Source organism: Lepisma saccharinum, chromosome 1 (genome assembly GCF_977018435.1).
Source record: "Lepisma saccharinum chromosome 1, izLepSacc3.1, whole genome shotgun sequence".
Classification (NCBI taxonomy): domain Eukaryota; kingdom Metazoa; phylum Arthropoda; class Insecta; order Zygentoma; family Lepismatidae; genus Lepisma; species Lepisma saccharinum.
In genome coordinates, this window is record NC_139229.1 from 105,967,682 (window position 1) to 105,991,033 (window position 23,352).

At 38.5% G+C, this 23,352-nt stretch overlaps 2 protein-coding genes across 2 annotated transcripts; both read right to left on the reverse strand.

The window, feature by feature from the left end:
- Positions 1 to 5,535: 5,535 nt before the first annotated feature.
- On the reverse strand, positions 5,536 to 23,045 carry LOC145986019 (uncharacterized). The gene is made up of 4 exons (XM_083120195.1): positions 23,021 to 23,045; positions 11,239 to 11,399; positions 10,566 to 10,778; positions 5,536 to 6,485 (listed from the first exon to the last, which is right to left on the reverse strand). Exons 2-4 carry the CDS (start codon positions 11,378 to 11,380, stop codon positions 5,656 to 5,658), a joined length of 1,185 nt encoding a protein of 394 aa, XP_082976321.1. The 5' UTR covers positions 11,381 to 11,399; positions 23,021 to 23,045; the 3' UTR covers positions 5,536 to 5,655.
- On the reverse strand, positions 17,297 to 20,408 carry LOC145979459 (uncharacterized). The gene is made up of 3 exons (XM_083112367.1): positions 20,291 to 20,408; positions 18,455 to 18,611; positions 17,297 to 17,711 (listed from the first exon to the last, which is right to left on the reverse strand). Exons 1-3 carry the CDS (start codon positions 20,376 to 20,378, stop codon positions 17,297 to 17,299), a joined length of 660 nt encoding a protein of 219 aa, XP_082968493.1. The 5' UTR covers positions 20,379 to 20,408.
- Positions 23,046 to 23,352: the final 307 nt, after the last annotated feature.

Consider the following 23,352-nt stretch of genomic DNA (forward strand, 5'->3'; position numbering starts at 1 on the left):
GAAGGAGAAAGTGAAACCAGCTGAGATTTTCAGACGATTGCAAGCACAGTATGGTGAACAAACAATGTCGCGGATAAGAGTGTACGAATGGTGTGAGCAGTGACGGGAGCTGTGACAAATGAAGCGCATGGACACATTCGCCCGACTGCAGTCACACCAGTGAATATCGCACGTGTTGAGCAAATGATTCTTGAGAACCGGCGAGTAACAGTGCGGGATATTGCTGCCGAGGTGATATCAGTGTCGGGAGTGTTGAGACAATCATTCACGACCACTTACCCTTCCGCAAAATCTGTGCAAGGTGGGTTCCCCGCCAGCTGACATTCGATCAGAAGTGGACACGCAGGACGGTCAGTGAACAGCTTCTGAATCGGTTTCGAGCAGGTGATGAATTGTTGCAATCCATCATCACGTGTGATGAAACATGGTTGCACAATTCAACCCCAGAGACCAAAAGACGCAGCATGGAGTGGCGGCATACAGGTTCCCCGCCCCCCCCAAGAAAAGCAAAACGCAGCTGTCCGCTGGAAAGATCATGGCAAGTGTCTTCTGGGACATGAAGGGCGTTATAAATGTGGATTTTCTGGACAAAGGGAGCACGAATAATGCCCAGTATTACTCCACATTGTTGAGTGGTGCTGTATGAAAGTCCATTCGCAAGAAAAGACCTGGGATGTTGTCTGGAAATGTCATTCTTCTCCATGACAATGCCCGCCCTCACACGGCCAATGTGACAACAACAACTCTGGCCGACATGCGCTGGGAAGTTCTGCCCCATCCCCCCTACAGTCCGGATTTAGCCCCCAGTGATTATCATTTGTTTGCACCCCTGAAAGACCATCTGGGAGGGAAGAAATTCACGACAGACGAAGCACTGCGGAGTGATGTCCTCCAGTGGCTACGACAACAACCAAGTTCTTCCTACGCCAAAGGAATTTGGGAGCTGCCAGAACGATGGCAACGGTGCCTCGGCGCGCACTTTGAAAAACTGACATAGTTTGGTGTTTCTTCTTCTACCTATTCCTCTGCAGAAATAAAAGTCCCGGTCAACCTTGAACGACCCTTGTATTTAATAAGCCTACCGAAATATGAAGATAACACTCGGAAAGAACTGCCCAATCAAAAAAGCCAGTTTTCTTGAAAACACTGTTTATGTCTAGCTACGAATTTCATATTGTAAATTGTATTTTATATTTAGAAATTAGTGTCTATTTTACAGTAGGGAGATAAACGAAAACCATGGAAGAGGAAAAATACTGCCAACTTCTGTATTTTCATTGATTTGACACACTTTTGTGAAAAAAGCCACGGAAAAAAAATCCTGTTTTTTTCCCCAAAAAAGCTCATTTTTTTTCGACCACTTCCAACTCTATAATTTTTATAGCTGCAAGCAGATAGTGGAGGTGTAAGTGTAGGACCTGCAAGGTTGCCAGGTCCAAAGTGAAGATACAGTTGCCACGAAATAACGTTGTTTCTCTCGCCAGGTTTGTCAAACATTGCTAGTGGTAGGGTGTGTGTGGGAGGGAGCAAATTGAGGGGAAGGGGGAGGGTTGGAGATAGAACTTGGTTTGAAAAGTTACTGTGTGGCTTCATTATCCACAGTGATCCTGACACCATAAATATCTTTCCTGAGAAGCCCAGAGTTATTTTCAAGTGCCGTCTCTTCCCTCCAATTTCAAAAACATGTCAGGTTCACAATATCCCTTCACTCCACACCCAAACCCCTCTGCTCAGAAATGCAACTGCCCAAGGTGCAAAACCTGTCCCATTCTCATCACCTCCCCTACTCTCCAGATTCACACTGTCACAGGAAACTTTACCCTTCACCCAAAAGAAACATCATCTATGGTGACTTTTACCTGAGGGCTCTCAACCTCAGGAACAACAACCATCACTCCTGCACCCAAAACCTGGACTTGAGCGTTGCCGTCCATACCAACAGACCCAATACTCCTTTCAATAACTACATCTGAGTAGTGATCACCCATCTTTTCCCTAATCCACCAACACCTCGGTACAAAAATGTAGGTAGAGGGCAAGGTCCGTTGACCTGTGTTTGCCGCTCGCTTTGGAAGGTCCGTTCATAACGCGCCTTTTGAGCAAGCCGAGGTGGTTGTAAAACTGTGACATCATAGACATGACAGATCGCTGGGGAAAGTTTAGTATCGGCTAGTTTTAGCAGGGGAAACGTGTTTCTGTGTTCTTTCCTTGCTCTTGCATTCGTGTATTCGCGTGTATTTTTAGTCATTTTGTTGTGTTTTTCATATTGTACTGTGAGTGATAATAATAATGTCTAACTGTGCTGTGAGCACATGTCGAAACTATCTCAGGAAAACTAAAAATTTTGATATTGTTTACCATAAATTTCCTCCCAACGAAGTTCAGAAAAATCTGGGAGAGCAAATGTTATCGAAAAGACAAATTTCAGGTCGCTAACTCGAGTATTTGTTCTTCACATTTTTCACCAGAATGTTACGAACGCGATTTAGAATAAGAATTATTAGGAATTACACCAAAGAAGAGACTGAAGAAAGATGCTATTCCTACATTGTTACTTCCAGTCACACATGTGCAGGTCAGTGACGACAACAGCGTTCGTGCAAGACGTGCAAAGGCAAGATGTGCTAAAAAGAGAGTTCTCTCTAAGGTACGTGAACAATTATTTGTGAACAGCAGCGTGCCACCTCAAGAACAAAAGCCTTTTTCTGTGTTGTCATTCGTTTGTTCAATAGAAAGTTAAAAAATCGAAAACACAAAACAATTGGAAGTGCTTCGTGAGGAAAATGATAAGCTAAAGACAGATATAAATAATTGTCATGAGGAAATCAAAAACCTTAAAATCAATTTGCAAAAATGGCAAGCAAGGTATAAGAAGGTATTGCAGTCAAAAGTGGCTTTAAAAACAAGGGAGCGTAAGAACTATCGTGAACAAAAAAGTGAGACAAATTTTGAGCAAAACCTTTACTCTAGGGCAAATCAACCAGTGACGTGCCCAGGATTTTCGAAAGGGAGGGGTTATGTATACTTTTTCTTGGTAGTCAGCTCTCATTTTGTCATATTTTCCTACCTTTGACGTTCTTTTTTTTTTTTAGGAATACTGGGCGAAAGAGGGGGGTTATAACCCCCATTAACCCCCCTTGGGCACGCTACTGAAATCAACATGTTAATTAAGGGGAAAAGAAAGCACAGGTGTGGAACCAGGAAGATATAATTCCTGCATTAACACAAAGGGCGATCAGTGAACGATTGTATACCCACATGAGATCAGAGGTCGGAATTCCATTACCCAGCATTGCAACACTTCGTCGCTGGGTGCAGAAATTGAGACTCCAACCGGGAATTCTTGCACCAGTTTTGAATATTATGAAACAGCAGGGACAATGACAGAGTTTTGGGTCCCCATAGAAATGTTCAGGTTGCAATGCTTCGAGGATTGACAGGTGAATGGAAACAGCCAGTAGCTATACTATAACTTTGATACGGCTATGACCAAGGCTTTGTTGTTTGATATTATATCAATGGTTGGGGTAGCTGGGTATGAAATAGTCGCTATAGTTTCGGATCTAGGTGGAAGTAATGGAAAGCAAATGAAACAAAAACAATGGACCCAGAGCTGCTCTTCTTCCAGTCCTTTGCAGCACTAGCCGTGGTTAAGTTTATGATTTTACGTACTTATAATTCATCTATACACCATTACTTTCATGTATTCTGTGTAAGTTGTTTTGCGATGCTTTTCAGTATGTGTTTTTCTCTTAAAAACAAGAGCGTTGCAAGCTTTACAGTGCTGAAAATAGCAGACATGCAGAGAGTATCATGCTGATGATGTCACAGAACCCCTGCCGAAGTTGTAAACACGAGGACTGACAAAAAGGCATGTTATGACCAGACCTTCTAGAACGGGGGAAAGTGGGCTTCGACGGACCTTGGGTAGAGGGTGTGTATGCAACCATGCCCCATGACCTGAATAAGGTCACACAGTAACTTTCCAAACCAACTCCCATCTCAATCTCTCATCCCCATTCCAAAACCTCCCCACACACTCTACCACTCACAATTTTTGACAAGCCCACAGCAGCGAAAATTGAAACATTTCCAGTGTCTGGTGAGTGTTCCCTATTTCCTTCTCATATCTTATATTAGCCTTTCTTCCTTTCATCCACATAATCTCTCTCTCTCGTGTGTGTGTGTGTGTGTGCATGTATGCACTTGGTGGTGACATCAGGACCAGCATTCTACACATCAGCTGATTTTACTTACTATGCCCACCTGGTTACCTGCCAAGTTTCGCTCCTTCTCTCACATAGCAAGTAAGAACCATGTGCCTCAGTTTTGAAGCTCCAGCATCAAATACAAATTGTTATCAGCAGGCTTTGCAAACTTTCAAAGCCCCGCCCAGCTTATTGACAGCAAACTTTAATTCCATGCACTAACAATAAGGTCATCAGTCATGCAGACATTGTTTAAAACTTTTAGACTGTAAAGGCACCCACTGCTCAAAGGATCAGTCAAGAAAGCATTTATCCTATTAAGAAATATTCACTGCATTTAAACAATTGGAAATGCAGACTGAAGCTACATCTCTTCCATGATAGAAAAGTTTTGTATTACTGACACCTGTAACAAGACACAACCAAAGTTACATGAAAAACGGTCGCCTCGTTAGCATGTTAAGTGCTGGACTCATGACCTCGCCACAAAATTGGTAAACTATAGATTACTGACATGATATGCAAAATTGTTGTATGAAAAGTGTGTGTGTGCACAAAGGTATTGAAATTCAGTGGATGGAGTCCTTCATCACGTTGACCTGTTATCTGAATTTAAGGTATCATATACCAGATGGCTAGAATTAAAGTTGCCCTACTCAAGAGCCCATTTGAAGCATCAGATTTCGGTGGAACTTGGTAGAGAGGCTATGGAAACCGAAGCAAATATTAACGAAAAAAATAGTTTCAAATTTTCACCACCATGTTGAAATGTGGCACTGAAATACATCCTGACTTCGTGAGAACATTCATAACTGCATTTAGCTTCAAAATCTTTTAGTGTTGAAAGGTGGGGCACATACTGAACATTGCTGCACAGAGAAACTCAAATTACTGGGTGTTGTTATAGAGCGACCACAAGGAAAAAAGCATGTTCCAATCTGCCGCTCCCCTTCATGCGGGAGTGTGGTGTACAGGAGTCTGTGTGGCCTTTCAACTGTGTATTCATCGGCATTTGCTTTCCCGTAGTCTTATAGCCTTTCTACTAAGTTTCACCCCAATCTGATGCTTCAAACAGGTTCCAGAGGGCTTTGAATAGTGCAACTTTAATGTGGCCACCCAGTAGATACTTGGTGATACATCTCATGCAGCTGTCGATGTATTACGAACATGCACTATGCTGGAATCATGCAGTCGGGCTGTGAAATATCTAGTTTCATTTCGTCTGGTGAATATTTTTCTTCATGTGCATCTCAGAATGCAACTACAGCACTAAAATCATACTGCCTGGTATATGGTTTCTCTCATACATCATGGTAACAAATAACAATTTGGTATTATTGAGCATCAAAGCTTTATAGTATTGACAAGTACATTTTCATGATTCATACTGTAAAGTTGGCATGAACTGTTATAAACTCTTCAGTACGGTACCAGCTTGGAAGTTCTTTCAGGATTTCACAATTTTTCTATTTTTTACCATGCATAATTGAAAAATATCTACGAGTTCTTGACGCTGTTTATTCTGAGCTTCCAATAAAGTGTTCTGAACTTGCAACTGAGTATTTTGAGCTTCAATAAGTGACTTAAATTCACTGTGCCTCTTTTCATTTACCTTTGCTTCATTTTCCCGAACTGATTTTAAGAAAGACATAAATTCACGGTACTGGGATCTTGGTTTAGATGCGCTACCCAATTTACGAGATCTACTTTCTATATTGTTTGTCAAGATTTCCGGTGCTGACCTTGAGTTATCACAGAGATTTGTATTCAATTCTTCTTCTGATGTTAACACTGGTGATGTCGTACCGGTTGTATCCATCAAAAGCACTGGTTGCACATTGGGCACTGTGACCATAAATAAAGATTGATTAGTTGCTGCAGGCACTTCATTGCTTGGCGGTTGGGGTACCTCCTTAACCTTCTTCGACATCACTGCATCAACATCATCAAAGTATCTGGGATGCACTTTTCTTTTACAGTCTTTTTCCCAAGATTGTTGCTTGTATTTCAAATACACATATTCTAAATTCCTCCATTTCTGGTGACATTTTTTGGCCGCTTCCTCGCTGGATGAAGCAGGAACAGCAGCACCCCTCTGTGCCATTTCTTCTGCGATCATCCCCCATACTTTATGCTTAGTTACAGTCCTTCTCTTCAATAACTCCTGAATCTTCTCCTGTTTCACGATATCAACAAGAACCTGTGTGCAATCATGTTCACTGGTAACTTTCCGTTGCCAGAACTTTTCAGGTATTACTCCTGCTGATGCACAGTGAACTGCAATTAAAAAATACAAATACAATGAAGGATTCCTGCACTTTCTACCAGAGCCATTCATGCAATGACAATTACATAACAATTTTCAAAAATTATTTTTTTATGTACACATGTTTCTATATTATTTACCCCTTGTACTGTTCTTTCGTGTGATCATTTCTCCAACATGATATATGTTGTATACACTTATGTAAGGCTTAATTTTTTTTAGTATGTACGCAGAGTAATTCTGAAGGTGGATGGTATACGTCAGAAATCCTTATTGGTGGTTACTGGTATAAACAGGTTTATAGTTTAAATAGGAAGGAGGTTACATCATACATCAAATTGGGCTAGAAAACAAACAGTCTGTTTTATTTTTATTTCAGATTTTTATCTGAAATAAAATAAAACAGACTGCTTGCTTTTCACAGTTATGTTGCTATATTAGAACAATGTAACATTGACGACATCCATTGTATAATGGATTCTCTTTTTTATTTAAAAAATTCTTAACCATTGTTATAACTGTATCTTTAGTCTGATGAAGGGAGCACGTGTTCTCCTGAAACGTCACAATGAAAAACTGTGTTTTTATGCTTGTAATAACCGTACACTACAAGAGGAATAATTCTAGAATGCAAGCAATACGTACATACAAGAAAAACTATGGGCTAGAAAAGCCCCAGAAAATCAGAGGTGTGTTCAACTTTTACTCATGTTCGCGTTTTTATGTTATTAACGAACCAAATTACAAAAATTTAGAAAATTGCTTTTGTTACCAATCGGCAAAACCTGGCACTGAGAAGGGTGGAAATTATTGAAACCAGTCAAATGTCTGGAACTATAGCAGATTTCAACCAGACTGACACAAGTAGGCCAACAATATCCACAGCATAGCCACACACTTCTTAACCATATTTCGTGCAAGGAAAAATGTTCATCACAAGCAAAGAAGTGGTCACACTAAACTGCCTCTAAAGAAGAAACTATGACAATGGTACATACTTCAATGTAAAAAGTCCCAAAACATTTTTCCAGGTTATCTGCATCTTCCACAGATGAAACTTTTTGGACATGACAAATATGAGCAGTAGAACAAATGGTACATTCAGCAGGAAATGTGTTGAGTGCTGCAATTCGGATTCTTCGCAAGAGAAGTCACTGCTAGATTTGAACTTTCCTCATCAGCAGTTTTTGAAGTAAGATAATCAATTATTGCCATTTCACTGTTTTTGTGGCACAAAATTAATCATGAGTTGAGCTAGAAGAAACACATCATATAGATACATGTACAAGTGCATGTGTGTGTGTGTGTGAGAGAGAGAGAGAGAGAGAAAGAAAGAGAGAGAGAGAAAGGGAGAGAAAGAAAGAGAAAGAAAGAAGCAATTGTGGGATAAAAACACTGGTTTCATTCACTCTCCAGAGAGAAAAAACTTTCCATTTTCTGTTGTAATTCTGCTGTCATAAAAAACAGGGTCATAAGAGAACAGCCTCACACATCGGCTCTATTGAAAAACATGTCAAATGTCCTTTACTATCATTTTAACCATATTTTCACATTGGAAAACATATCAAGCAAAATTAAAATGGCAATTTCAGTTTTTTGTCAGATACCCAGGGATCGAAATGGTCCGGAGAAGACCAGAACAGCATTCAGAGAACCAATGTTTTACATACTTATGAAACACACCAATTTTAATAACAGCTAATTTTTTGTATTTTCCCACTCTTCCCTATTAAGTTATTCAACAAAAATATGTTACTACAAGGAATATTAATTTTATTTACTACAGAAACTTCAACATACTTCATGATTAAATATTGTATGTGATGATTGCTGCCTTATACCAATATTGAGTACATTCCAGACAATCGACTTAGATAAATCACCACTGATTAGCTACAAAGAAGAATCGACTTAAACTTTGAAAGTCTTATGTGGATCATTTGTTCTAGCATATGGCCCTTTTGAAGAACTTAGGAGAGTGGGCAGAAGGTGCCTAGTCCAGTAAAATTAGCAGCTTTATGTGGAGACTGACGCTTAAATTAAAAAGGCTGATGTCCCAGTAGCATCAGCAGAGATTTTTGTTTGGTTTTGTTCTACTTCAGTGGTCATAGCTTTAAGAATGTTTTAATTTTACTACACACACTTGCTGAAATATGAATTTGTAATAGCTGAGAATCTATCTCGAAATTCCTTTGGGTGGGTTCAGTGGATATTTTTGAAAAGGGGGGGGGGGGTGTATTCTACCTATCTGCACTTGGTGTCAGATGGCAAAATATTCATTTAGTCAATTGTTTACAATGATCTAATCATAATCAAATCATATATAATAACTAATGCAAATATTTAACTACCATCATTAGTACTCAAACCCGATTCAAGATTGCAAACACTTTTCTGTAACAGTGAGGAATAACCTGTACAAAAATAATAGTCTCTGTGCTTGTAGTAATAATTTGGCTAAAACTTTATTAACTAATTGATTAGGTTTATTTTAACTTTGCTTTTCTGTCACTTTTCGCCAATCATGACGATAAGATGAAATTGATGAAGGGAGGGACACTCACAAAGAACATTCATGCCACTTGCCCACAGAAGTCAGCATTTGGCTAAAACTATACACACTAAATCATTTCGTAAACATAATAATTTTTCTTATTTGGCACACAAACACATGTGAATCTGTCAGTAGGCTGAAATAATCTTACAGTGTTTACTTCTGATGTATACTTTTGTTGAAAGGTTTAACTTTGCAACCTCTCTTTTAGTGGTCGTACATATGGCATTGATGGTGTTATTCCCATGATTAGCAGCAAATAGGTTTCACTTTGAATTCAATCAATATCTGATTGATGGTAGCACAGTCATGAGTAGAGCCCGGAAGTTCAGGCATTTATTTTCGTTAAAATAGGCAGGCAAAAAGGCATTTATAATGTGGAAAATAGGCACTAAAAATGAAAAAAAGGCAAAATAAACCGAAAAAAGGCACATTTGGAAGTCACTTACTTTTATCTATAATTTCTGGCAAATGTTAAAATCTACATTGGGAAGAGCATTTCAATTTTCACCAAATCCATGCACGTAATCATGTAACTTACCACTTGATGGCACACTAAATTTCGGCATGATGACAACTACACGATCGTTTCCCTCCAAAGTGCAGAACTAAACTAAAGATAGAGAACTTCATTTTGGAATCAATGCAAAGGCCCTTGGGCATTAGTGCTGTTTCTTGTCAATAACCTCCTGACACGGACGCTGGACGTGATGACGTAATTGTGCAGATGTTCTGCAACAGGTTTTCAGCAGTCAATCATGCACAAGGAAATGTTAACCGAAAGGCAATATCCTAACTCAGCATGAAATACTTTTTTCTCACACTTTTCTCCTTCAGCAATGTTGAAACATGCACGAGTTCAATATTACTTAAATAAGGCGAAAATTATTCACATAATAAACGGAAGAAAAATAAATGCCAACAACGTTTTTTTGGAGAAAATTAATTTATATACACACTTTTTTTTTAAAAAAAAATGGCCCAATTTCATTGAAAAAGGAAAAAAAAGGCATTATAATTAAAAATAGGCAGTGGGGTCCCAAATAGGCAAAATGAAAAGGCTTCTAAAACATTCGAAACAACATAAAAAACGTATATCCGGACAAATTTTATCAATATATGCAGTAGATAAAAAGAGGCATTTTGCCAAACTTCTGGGCTCTAGTCATGAGTTTTCTAAAATTGGGTGCATTGAACTTTGTTCAAAGTAAGTTTCATTGTAAATGATGAAGCAATTGTTTTCTGAAAGTTATGCAAAAATTATTTTCCATTTAAATGTCTCCTTCAAACGTTGTGCTTGTGTATTGCATAAACAATCTTAAATCACTATTTTGAGTAAAATTTATGTTTCACCAAATTACGTGTGTGCTTGTGTAAGGGGGTGGGGGTCTCATACCTCCAAGCCAGACATCTTGCACTACTAGTGAGTTTGGAAATATTTGCAAGAACTCAAGTATAAAATTGAACAAGGAGAAAAATCCCATTAGTATTGAAATCTGAAAACTTGTATGATCCATAGTTAGGCTGATAAACATACCTAAACTGCTGTCTTCTTTTACCAGATACTCAGGACTGAAGGCACTGAATCCACTTTCACGGGTTCCTTCTGCTACAACAATTTCACACACGACGTTCAAAGTATCCTGTGGGTTCCATGCTTCTTGAACTTGTGATTCTGTATTATTTACAGGCTGAATCTCATGCGAGTTTCTTGCTGTTTCTTCAATTTCATGCAATCCAGCGGAGATATCTGCAATAATAGAAAAGGGGTTAGCAGAGGTGGATAGCATGTCATAATAATAACAATCTTATTCATCTGTTGGCCCACATGCAATTAACTAATGTCTAAATGCCAAAATAGCACAGACTTTCTTGTTTTCTCTTTACATACCACAAATTAAAACTGCAAAGCATTCCACTGCATTCAGTAGAACTGGGCATGGCTATAAAATTACACCAATGGCCAGCTGGGAGTAAAAAACAAAGGCTGCAGCTACCAGCCATTTGCAGCAGAGCAGACTGCTATGCTCTGCCCACTCCCCTTTTCTACCGTTAATGAACGACATTGCTCCCAAGGCTCCTGAGACAGGGTGTAGGGAGGAAATGTGCAGCGATGTAAATTGTTACAAAAATTGTGTTTGCAGTAATCAGTGCACAGAAGTTACAGAATACAATAAATTTTAATAAATATTAATCAAAAATTTACATACCAAGCACTTTTTTTGTGTGTAGGCTCTGAGCACAACAAACATCTGATATGTGCTGTGCTTCTTGTACTGAATGTGAATCCAAATCCAGAGATGCTACACACTTGGTATAATTTTTATTTTCAGTTTCTGAATTCTTTTCCATGTTCTTCCAAGTAAGTGTTCTGAAAAGAAAAGAGACAAAAATATGCATTTAATAAAATAAGATGTGGGTTCACTCCACGCAGAAGAAATATAGTGTTTCGTGTTAATTGTCTACAAAAATCACAACATAATGGAATATAATTGTGGTATACATCAAACCTTAAATTAAAAGAAAAGTTTGTTTTCTGTCGATATAGAAATTCAGCTGTTCTTGTAGTTGTCAGTTATTTCCTGGGCTCCTGATGTAATCTGCCTCCCCCCTCCCCCAATAAAATATAAGTGCTCACATTCTAGCTGCCTGTCAACAACTTCCATGCTTGGAATGCCTTTGTGACAGCTGTAGTTCTAGGTCCAGTTTTTACCATGCTGACCTAAATCTAGGTATGGTTGTTGCTAAGTTGACTTTCTGGCGACTGTTTTCTTTTAAAAATGCTTTATCCTTTCTTTCTGATACCTTAAACTTCTTAACTGTTCTCTATTTTAGCCTGTGTAAGGGTACATTTACTACCAAAATGACCATAAATTGGGCTTTGTAAAAATATTGGGGTAAAACTAAAATTCCCCGTACATATAGCACCATGCCATGAAGGTGCCTCATTTTCATATGTACCCTGAAATTAATGTTAATGAAGGTTTCACCAACAAATGTCAATAAAAATGTATGTTCAAAGTGTAATCAGAGCATATAATTTGTGTGAAAAGAAAAAAACACGCGGTTTCATGCAACATTGTTATTCGTATAGGCAAGAGTTTCAATCTTCCTCGCATACAGCACCACCGCTATTCTGGTGATTTCGTGCAGTTTGCAAACTTTGTAACAAGTTTGAACATGCAGGCCTGCTCCCAGTCAAGCAGAATGCTGGCGTAGGTATTGTTGTAGGGCTATCGTCTATCAGTGTGTTCGAAATGGGCAAAGTGAAGGAACTTAGTTCCGATCTGAAGGATGTTATTATAAATTTGGCCCTTAGAGGTTATTCGTTAAGAAAAAATGGACACACAGTCAATAAATCACACTCCACAGTTCAATACATAGTAAACAAATTTAGAGAGGAAGGTTCAACACAGAATGTGCCAAGAAAACCAAACAAGAGACAGTTGAATAAACGTGAACGCTTTATTTTAAAAAGAGTGCGAGAAAACCACCGACAAGTATTCCTCAGTTACAACCGTTAGTAGAAAATGTTGCTGGCAAGATGATGTCCGATCAAACTGTCCGACGTGCCTTGTGGAAGTAAGGATATCATGGCAGAATACCACGAAAGAGGCCGTATGTAAATAAGGTGAATTGCAGGAATATACTTTCTTTTGCAAAAGAGCACATCCACAAGGACCAGGAATGGAGAAAATCAAATAAAGACAATGATCACATTAACCCAGTTCCAACAGTTAAACACGGTGGTGGGTCATTAATGATTTGGGGCTGTATGCCGTCCAAAGGTGTTGGTACCATCCAGTTTATTGATGGTATCATGGATGCATATATCTATTTGGACATATTGAAGAACAATGTAAAGCAGAGTGCCCAAAAAATGGACATGCTGCCTATCTACACATTCCAACAAGACAATGACAGTAAGCATAAGGTGCGAGTTAACATGAATTGGCTAATAATATGGAATGTGACGAAACTACTACAAAGACCAGCTGAAAGTCCAGACTTAAATTCCATTGAGCATTTATGGGCGAGTCCATAAAGCAGGCGTCGAGTCCAAACAAGAGTTGAAAACTGTTGTGCAAGCCAAGTGGAATAAAATAAGCTCTGAAACATGTCGGAAACTGGTTAATTCTATGAAGAACAGGTGTAATTAAAGCCAAAGGATACGCATCAAAGTATTAGACTGTCAGTCAATTTGCTCTGAATATACTTTCGGTAACACTTTACTATACCGGAGACAGATTTCTTCAAATTTACAGGAGAAAGTACTTACGCAAATCATTTTCTGTAGCGTTGTTGATGTTCGGGAATGTAGTTTTGATCCATTTTAATGCGAATGCATGTGGTTTTCTACAAAAATCTATTTCCAACGCGCTATTGCTGCTGCCGCCATTTGCTTTCTGCACGAGAGAACAAAACGCTCTCGTATTGTTCATATATGCTAAATTGAACAAAAGGAGTGCTAATGGAACCTAACCTAACAGGCCTAACCTAACCTAGTAGGCATACCTCGTCCCGGTGATGGTTCATAGGGCTATCGTGAATTTTTGGGCTAACGTCAATGGATTGTGGGAAATAAGGAACAACAGTAAGTACTCGTTAATGTAAGAAATAGACATTATTTTCGTTCGAAATTCATTATTTCACCTAAAGAAATGTTCGCAATGCAGAATAGTACGTTAGCAATGTAAAAAATTGCGAAATAAATCATTGATAGGTGTATCCGGTATAGTAAAGTAGTACCATACTTACTTCTTTTATATTATTAAGTGTACGAATAGAAAAGTTGTACAGAAAATGGCATGTTTCCCTTTCAGTTTCATTTATTATTGCCATTTGTTACACAGAATTTGGGTAAGATTTTATGTTCCTGATGATATTAGTTATTGAATTGTAAAGAAACAATTTCTAAAGAGTGTATTTCCTTTCAGATATTAAAGCATTTTCTTTGAAAATCCGTGTGTAGGAATAAGAATGTACTGTACATTTAGGGGTATCCTGATAATTAGTCATTTTACCATTTAACACGCTGACAACACGTAGTGTAAAGTAAAACTAATTTATTCATATTTTGTTAATTAGGAATCCTAAATTTCATGGTATTAACATTATGGTAAAATTCCGATAGAGCAAACTACTTTGGGATGCGAGAGTTTTACCTTACGTCAATTCTTTTACTAAATATCTCACTTATTTGTGTTTTTCGCCAGTTGAAACAAAAATGTAAATACCTTTAGATTATAAAATGAAAAAATCCTAACTGCCCAAGAGGCAGATGAAGATCTGCTTATATATCCTTATCTGTGCTCAGACATTCGGCTCAATGTACTTTAAAAAAAAATATGAAAGTACACTATTTTGTACTTGGAAAAGTACCATAGTGTGGAAACAGTATTACACAGAAATACTATTTCAAAAGTTAAGACAGATTCATCTATCTTGCCACAGAATTTGCACTACAGAAATTACGAAATGTAACTAACAAGTAACTAACACCCAGGGGGTGCTCGTTCGGCGGCGCAGATCGTATGCGCAGTTGTCCGTGGATACATGACGTCATCATCGAGAAGCTCGGCGCGGAAAAGGCTGGTTCCTTATGCAAATATTGAGATATTTGACAACGAATATCTTCTAAAATATAGTAACAGGGAAAAAGTTACAACTTTTACTGTTAAGATTCATCCTTTCTAATCAATTTATCACAAAGTTGATTCAAATGTGTAAAATGGTTTTCAAGAAATCGTGTTACGAAGGAACCCCTGTTTTGTTGTCTCCAGGCTTCCAATATAAGGGAGTTTTAACTTAAGCGCGTTGGATTTCTTTTTGCTCTATGTTTTAAAATAAGATTATTTTGTTCTTGTCAACTGAATTCATGCCTAAATGCTATGGAAAGTTGTGAAAACTATTATCAGAAAACTAACGGAAGAAATCTAAAATATCACAGCCTTTCCAGTCGGTAATTGCGTAAGTAAACGAAAAGACAAGATTGTTATAAAAAATGCGGGATTGCCCATTTTTGTGAAAAAGGCATTGTGCGAGATCTAAAAGCAGAACATTTTAATATTCGCGATTAAAATTACCACCTGAGCGCTAGTGTCGCTTCCAATATGGCCGCTCTAAGTAGGATAGATCTTTGTTTACATTCAGCAGTAGTACAAAAGAGCAGCGTGTTGTCATGACTGGTATGGTAGAAAACGTTTAAATTACGCATTATTTTTAAATATTGCGAATGCGATGTGAATTCCAGGTACTCTAACAAACGTGAAGCTGTACTGAGAACGAAGCATTTAATTATGATAGGCAAAAATAACACGGAAAATGCAGACGAAACTATGTATACGCACTGGTTGTCCAAAGCAGTGCTGTATCATCTGCACGTCATGTAACTGGGGTTCTCGGAAATTATTTGAAAATAAAGGAATTGAAATTGACCTGTACTTGAAAAGCTGGGACAGGAGAAAATTACGAACATATCGTTGCAGTTCTTTCTCGAAAGAGAAAGGCTGGTTTAATAATAATATTCACGATTTCATGACCAGGCTATACTCACTGAAAAAGGACATCGTACTGAATGAAACAGTAACATTAGCATATACACTTTTTTTCTGGTTACATTTGACATTAATTCATTCTCAAACTATTTTCATCTTCCCTCTTAATCGACTTGCACCTGTTCCAAATTTCACACATACGTAACACCGGTAATACATGGACGCATTGGTTAAGACGCTTCATGATTTTTCGGAAAAAGAAAGCTTTATTTATAAAGTACAATTTAAAACTTTACTTTCATGGAAATATATATTTATCTCTCGATAAATAAAGTAAGCAGACTCGTGCATTCTTCGTAATTTTCTTGCCGAATTACAGTGTTATACCAATCTTCTGTCAATTACGTTTTCCCTGATTTATTAACAAATTTCATTTTGTTGATTCCACGGGGTGGAAACACATGAAAACTTTTAATTTGTTCTGATCCATAAAACTATTTAGAGCAAAAAAAAAAAAACAAAAAAAACCTGAACAGTAGACCTTACTTTCTGGCATATTCACCATGCTTTAAACGACTTCAACACAACGTATCCTACTTAGAGTACTTCCTGAAAATCCCGGCAGATGGCATATCGGTTAATTTTAATCGCGAATTGTATGTAAATGTAAGGGTGTAATAAACGTGACTACTTCCCGTAAAATATCACTGCACTCTCCACGTTTCTCTTCTGTCTTTTCTTCAACACGTTGTTTTTTTTATATATATTTGTCACATTTTTGTTTTAATTAGTATTCTGCTCGTTCCGCCACCTGAACGCAGCAGCTAGGGCTCAAAGGGCAGTGCAGTTACACCGGAAGAAGGCTCGGAAATGGCAGGCTTCAGAAGTTTAACTCATCCAAATTAAATTAAATAGGTATGTGCTCTCTCTAAATTTAAACATAGTTCACAAATAATTTGATTAAAAGTTTTAAAAGTATCTGTTTTATTTAATAACGTATTAATTGGTGCAATCTTCTCCAGCATAGCTATAGACAGTGACCACACTACAAGGGGGGGGGGGGCAGGAGAATTTCTCTCTCTCTCTCTCTCTCTCTCTCTCTTAGGCTACGGCCAGACGAGCGATATTTACTGCCAGAATTCTGCCGTAAATGTCGCAACTACAATTATCGCAAGTGGGTGGTCACACGGTAGCTGTAAATGTCGCTCTACTCTGCGTTAAATATAGCAACAAAATTACTGCCCCGGCCAGACGAGCGACATTTACTACGAAAAGCATTGTGTTCAAAACGTGTCTTGAGTTTGCTGAAAGAAATTGCTCCATTCATAGTGGCATGTAACAATGAATTGCCAGTCGAAAGCAGCTCTGTGCTTGCTTCTGATTCGTCGTCGTCGGCAAAAGCGTAAGAGACAGTGGTGGATTCATCCTATTATTAGTGAAAGATCGTACAAAGGAAAGTTTGTGCTTCTTCATAGGAAACTGAAAGACTATCCAGATAAGTTTTTTGAATATTATAGAATGTCTACAAGCTCCTTTGAACTGCTACTTGCAACTGTGAGTGGTAGCCTGAAAAGAGAAGGTACAGTTATGAGGGACTGCATAAGTGTGGAAGAGAAACTCGCAGTTACATTACGGTAAGTTTAGTTTAATATTACTGAAAGTAAAAAGGTAATACATACTACACAGACATTGATAAAACTAGAACATAACAAGATAAAATGTTCTCTACAAATCAAAGAAAGATAACACTGACTCTGATTCAACATCTGATTCAACGGTAGTTCTGGATGATGATGATGTGCATGAAGTTTGGGGAAGCAAATTTGTAGGGGAAACTGCTTTGAAATGAACCCCTGCGTTCAGCAGCATCATCGTAAGACTTGAGCAACTGCATGACCTTTATCTGAAATTCTAATTTATCTGAAGGATGTAGTGTTTTCACAGTTGGTAGCAATGATAATAGAAACATTTTGTCAGGATCATTTTCATGTGGGTCGGGCCAGTTTTTTCCAAGAACGTCCAACAATTCCCTCTCAAATGAATCTCCAGATCTCCTCTTTCGTTTGGCAGGTACATCTTTAAAGTGTTCCGTCGAAGAGGTGGCATTGCTGGTATTGGTCTGCGAGAGTTCTTCCTCTGTTCTGTGGTCAATTTGGTCATCAGTTTGATCCATGTTTCCGGACGTCCTGCAGAACAATATTGAAAAGAAAAACATTCATGTTACAAAAGCATAATACAGAAGAACAGATCAAGAGACAGGCGGGGCATAACTGTCCAGTCATCAATTTCATCATATCATCACTCATTCCCATCATCGATAATGCAGTGTAATGCAAGGAGTGAAAATATAAACCCAGTCCACCAGGTTCGTTCCCAAACAACATTAAATAAAGGAACGTAACGTGGACCGAGTATTATTCCATGTCGTGAACACGAGACATTACTTCCGACAATCTTCATCTCGTAATTTTCTTTAGCATCACTGCTCAATTTACAGAGATGTATACTCGTGACTGGCATACAAGCCGAAAAATTGCAATGTTGGTTGGGTTGTCTAGTCACACGGCGCATGATGGTCAGACATGGAGGGCTTGCTTCAGTGCTTCTTTCAATAGGATCGTTACAACCCAGCAGTGTCCGTGACTGTACATACATACAACTTTGTTAGGTCCAGAACCTCCACCCCATCCCCCCGCTCTCCAACAAGTTTCAGATCAGCTGCGTCTCTGATTTTCACATATGAAATATAGCAACCCTAATCATACCAAAAGTTAACTCCCCCCCTTACGTGAACTATATATATGCCCATGCTTCAAGGAAACAAACGCAAACTGCTGATTTGAAATTTATATATTAATGTACTGGAATGTGAAACAAAATCTATGTCCAACAACAGTTTAGTGTAGTAATTAAATAAGGTAGTACTTACTGCCTAGATTGCAAAGTCGGAAGAAGAAAACACATTTGTTTGTGGTAAACGTAAGGTTTCCTTGTAGTCGCACCACTGCCACTACGTCCATCTTGTGATTTCACAGATCTTGTAAATGCATCTTTCAAGCTTTTCCAACGTTTTTGAACCTCCTTACCTAAATTAATCATAACATTCATGAGGAAAATTCGAACTCTGTTCACACAATTGTTACAAGCAAAATGCTATGTCACAAATGTAACTTTAAAGGTACAAACATTTCAAAACTAGTGGCGTCTCCTGTGTACGTAACTAAATAAACAATTAAACCTGTAAATGATCAGTCATGTCTTTGAAAACGCTTCTCAAATCACTAGTTTCTACAGTTGGCATGTGGCGAAAGTACAATAACAAAGCTATTTGGATTTTAGTTTGAACATGTATTTTATATTGCGTTAACCTAATAAAATCGCCACTAGCTTTGAGATGGTTATAGCTACAATATACCACATGACAGTGTCTGAAAACAATTTATGCATAATTGTAACTGAAAGCAACTCTGTAAACACAACGAACATACTCATCTCAGTTTAAATCACAGGACATCAACTAGATGGTACTTACACATTTGTTTTTACACTTAAATTATTCTATATTTAAGATCACTTCCTGCTTTTTTTCAGATACCTGGGTTCTGGATGCTCTTTCCGGACATTGCATTTCGATTTTCTAATTGGTCGTGCCACAATTGCTGACATTGTCAGAGAAACCTGTGTGGCCATATGGCATGGTCTTCATGCTGAATACATGAAACAACCGTCTGTGGAGGACTGGCTTCAGATTAGCCACAAGTTCGAAAGCAGAGCTAATTTTCCGCATTGTGTTGGCGCTATTGACGGCAAACACATCAGGGTTATTAAACCCTGGAACAGTGGGAGCGAGTTCTTCAATTACAAGAAGTTTTTCTCCATAGTACTAATGGCAGTAGCTGATTCTGAGTATTGCTTCACGTACATAAATGTTGGAGCTTATGGAAAAGAAAGTGATTCAAATGTATTAAAGGCTACAGATTTGGGGGAACAAATCTATTCTAACACATTATCTTTACCAGAGCCCAAGACATTTTCAAGTGAACATGCAGGTGATCCAATTCCATATGTGTTTGTAGCTGATGAGGCCTTCGCACTCTGCTCAAGTTTGCTGAGGCCATATCCTAACAAAAACCTAACACCTGAAAAGAAGATATTCAATTATCGACGTACCAGAGCAAGAAGATTTGTTGAATGTGCATTTGGCATATTAGCAAATACATGGCGGCTGTTCCATCGCCCCATTGATGTTAGTCCGGAGTTTGCCGATTGTATTATCAAAGCATGCTGTGTACTACACAATTTTGTTAGGAAGAGAGATGGGTACAACTTTGTGGATACACTTTCATGTCCACTAGAGAGTATACCTGCTCAGGGAACAAGAGGAAATAAAAGTGGTGTTCGGATGAGAGATGCTTTCACTACCTATTTTTGTTCTGATCAAGGATCACTTCCCTGGCAAAACGATTGCTTGTAAAGCTGTTCTCAAAATGTTCAAAACTTTTTCTATACTATGCTCCCCCACCCCTGCATGGAACACACCATTGGCATTGGCTGTAATTATTTACTTTCGTTTAACCCACTTATGAGCATAGTAATACATTATACTATGTTTTCATTTACTATCAATATCATTTCATTTCGTCTTGTTCATTGCAATGTTTGTAGTAAACAAAAATCCTACCCTGCTAATTGACGTAATAGTGTAAAAAATAATAACTATGTACTTTGTATTTTCAATACATTTTGATTCGTTTCAAGTACTTACCTATGTCGTTTCTTTCTTCAGAGGTCATATCTCCCCACTTCTCACCAACCACATCCATTGTCACTTTCATCCACGCATCCATCTTCATGTTTCTGTTCTTGTAGTCCTCACAATTCGTGTCAAAGAAACAGGGATACTTTTGGACTTCAATTATTACATGTTCACTGTCAATATAATCATAGTTGTACAGTTCGACAGTTAAATTACCGCAGTAAATGTGGCAGCTACAAATATCGCTACGCGTGGCCACGCTCACGCGGCAAATACTGCGGAAAATATGGGTCCCGGCGCATTCCTTCGCGACACGACCTTGAAGACGCGCCAAAACTGGCTACAATTACTGCTGCTTCTGGCCACTCCCATTTACGACCTAAGGGTGCATTTCTTCAGCTACATTTACGGCAGAATTCTGGCAGTAAATATCGCTCGTCTGGCCGTAGCCTTATCTGCCCCCAGTATAACGACAAAAATAAATAAATGAATGAATGCTCTTTTAGCCAAAATATGCATTTTTGTGTCGTATGTAACGGAATAATAAACATGATTGCCCCGGGAAAATATGATTTACCCCTCCATCTTTTCTATTGCGCAGTCACTAGCTACAACATATTTTGATTTCTATTGTTCCCACATATTTATTTTAATTTTAGTATTGTGAATCATATTCCACTGTGTTACCTCACGTAGCCACCCCCCCCCCCACACACACACACACACACGCGCGCGTATGTACGATTTCAGTTGTAAGTTTTAGACTAAGCTTGTCAAATGTCCACTTATATCTTTGTATTCTTGAGCCATTTAAAAAGAATCATTTCGCCCCTTCTTCTGGACGATGTTTTCCCACTGGAAGCCCCTTTGCAGTTCGAGATCCGGGGCTATAGCCTTCCCAAGGCACAGTCTCCTCCAAAACAGGAATAAGTTTTAAATTTTAATAGCTTAAAAATTTACACTAGCAATTTTGAGTAAAGGTTTTACGTAACCCTAAAAGTACATTTAGAGACTGCAAGGTCAACTCTCGATATTTCAGATATATTAATAATAATTTTCATCACAACGTCTGCCCGACCCTGTGGCCGAGTGGTGTCGACCTCCGTGGCGAAGTGGTTAGCAGAGCGCGCTGCAACGCCAGGGGTTCCGGGTTCGAGTCCCGGGTAAGGCATGGGTATTTGTGATTGTCTGTCCTGAAAAAGTCCTGAAATAGAAATGTGAATGAAATGATATGAGTGAATGTGATGGGGGAAGCTTCCGCTTAGGGGGCTTTCCTTTATATAAAAAAAAAAAAAGTGGTTAACACATCGCGCTGCGACGCCAAGGGTCCTGGGTTCGAATCCCGGTCGGGCTTGGTTGTTTGTGAATGTTCATTCATCAATTTCATCATTTCATCACTCATCCCCATCTTCGCAAATTAGCCAAGAGGCACAAAACGCGAAGTAAAATGAACTAAATCAATCAATCAATTAATCATCACAACGTCTAGTAATAATTATTTGTTACTTCAATAACCTCCTCGCAAATGTTTCTCGCATATTAAAACGTAGATGCCATATGATCGTCATTTTCTGTTTATTTCCTTGTAATGCTGACCTCCGTGGCGAAGTGGTTAGCACAACACTTTACGATGCCAAGGGCCCCCAGGTTCGAATCCCCGCCCGGGCATGGGTCTACTTTCCTTTCTTCAATTTCATCATATCATCACGCATCCTCATCTTTGCGATTAGCCATATGTGACAGATAAGCGAAGTAAAATAAACTAAGTCAATTAATCAATTATTTTTTAAAACTCTTTCATTCTTCTTTAGCACGTCACGTTTTTGTTAAAATTATATTACGATTTGTAAAATGAAAATTCTAAAGGAGAACACGCAACTTTCTTTGTAGCGCATCGGTCAGAAAGTTTCAGGAATATGGATTTTCAAAATACATTTTTTCACATGTAATTTGTCCCCTTTTAAAAGTAGCGCGTTTTCAATTATGTTACTAATCATTAAAAGGATGCCTCAATACCATCTTGGAGGATGACAATTAATAATTTTCCCCTCCTAAAAGTAATAATATACTTTCGCTCTCTGAATCTCCCATATAAATGCTAGGGGTCGTCTGCTTGAGCCGAGCTCACTCCCTCTCTGGTGACGTCACGCGTTCGTGCAAGATCGGCAATCTTCGGATGGCTTTACCTGATCTCTATCTACCTTGCGTCAGTCTTGTGGTGTTAGTCAAGGTAGATAGAGATTATTTATAGCCATTCGAAGATTGCCGATCTTGCACGAACGCGTGACGTCACCGGAGAGGGAGTGAGCTCGGCTCAAGCAGACGACCCCTAGCATTTATATGGGAGATTCAGAGAGCGAAAGTATATTATTACTTTTAGGAGGGGAAAATTATTAATTGTCATCCTCCAAGATGGTATTGAGGCATCCTTTTAATGATTAGTAACATAATTGAAAACGCGCTACTTTTAAAAGGGGACAAAGTACATGTGAAAAAATGTGAGACTGACGGAACACATGTTAGCTGCAGTGTTGCCACAACCAGAAACGCAACGCATTTTCCCTTGTAAAGATGCAGAATTTCACTTTTTCATCCAAATTTTGACTCCTAGAGGCAGTGTCTGCTGCCACGTTCTTTTTCTGCTGGAATCTCAAAAAAGATGCGCGTGGCAGTAGACTCGGTCTTTGTTTTATCGTGATTTCATCATGCTATGTATGCAATTACGTCTGTAACACATACTGTGAAGTTGTAGCGATTACTTTCACAAAAATGTTTTAAGATTGGGTCCCTTAGCATTCTTCTAATAAGGCAGTGTCTGCTGCCACGTTCTTTTTCTGCTGGAATCTCAAAAAAGATGCGCGTGGCAGTAGACTCGGTCTTTGTTTTATCGTGATTTCATCATGCTATGTATGCAATTACGTCTGTAACACATACTGTGAAGTTGTAGCGATTACGTTCACAAAAATGTTTTAAGATTAGGTCCCTCAGCATTCTTCTAATAATAAACCTAAATGCTCTCGTAGTTAGGTTAGGTTCTGTTAGCATTAAAATAATATCGCTAAATGCTTTCT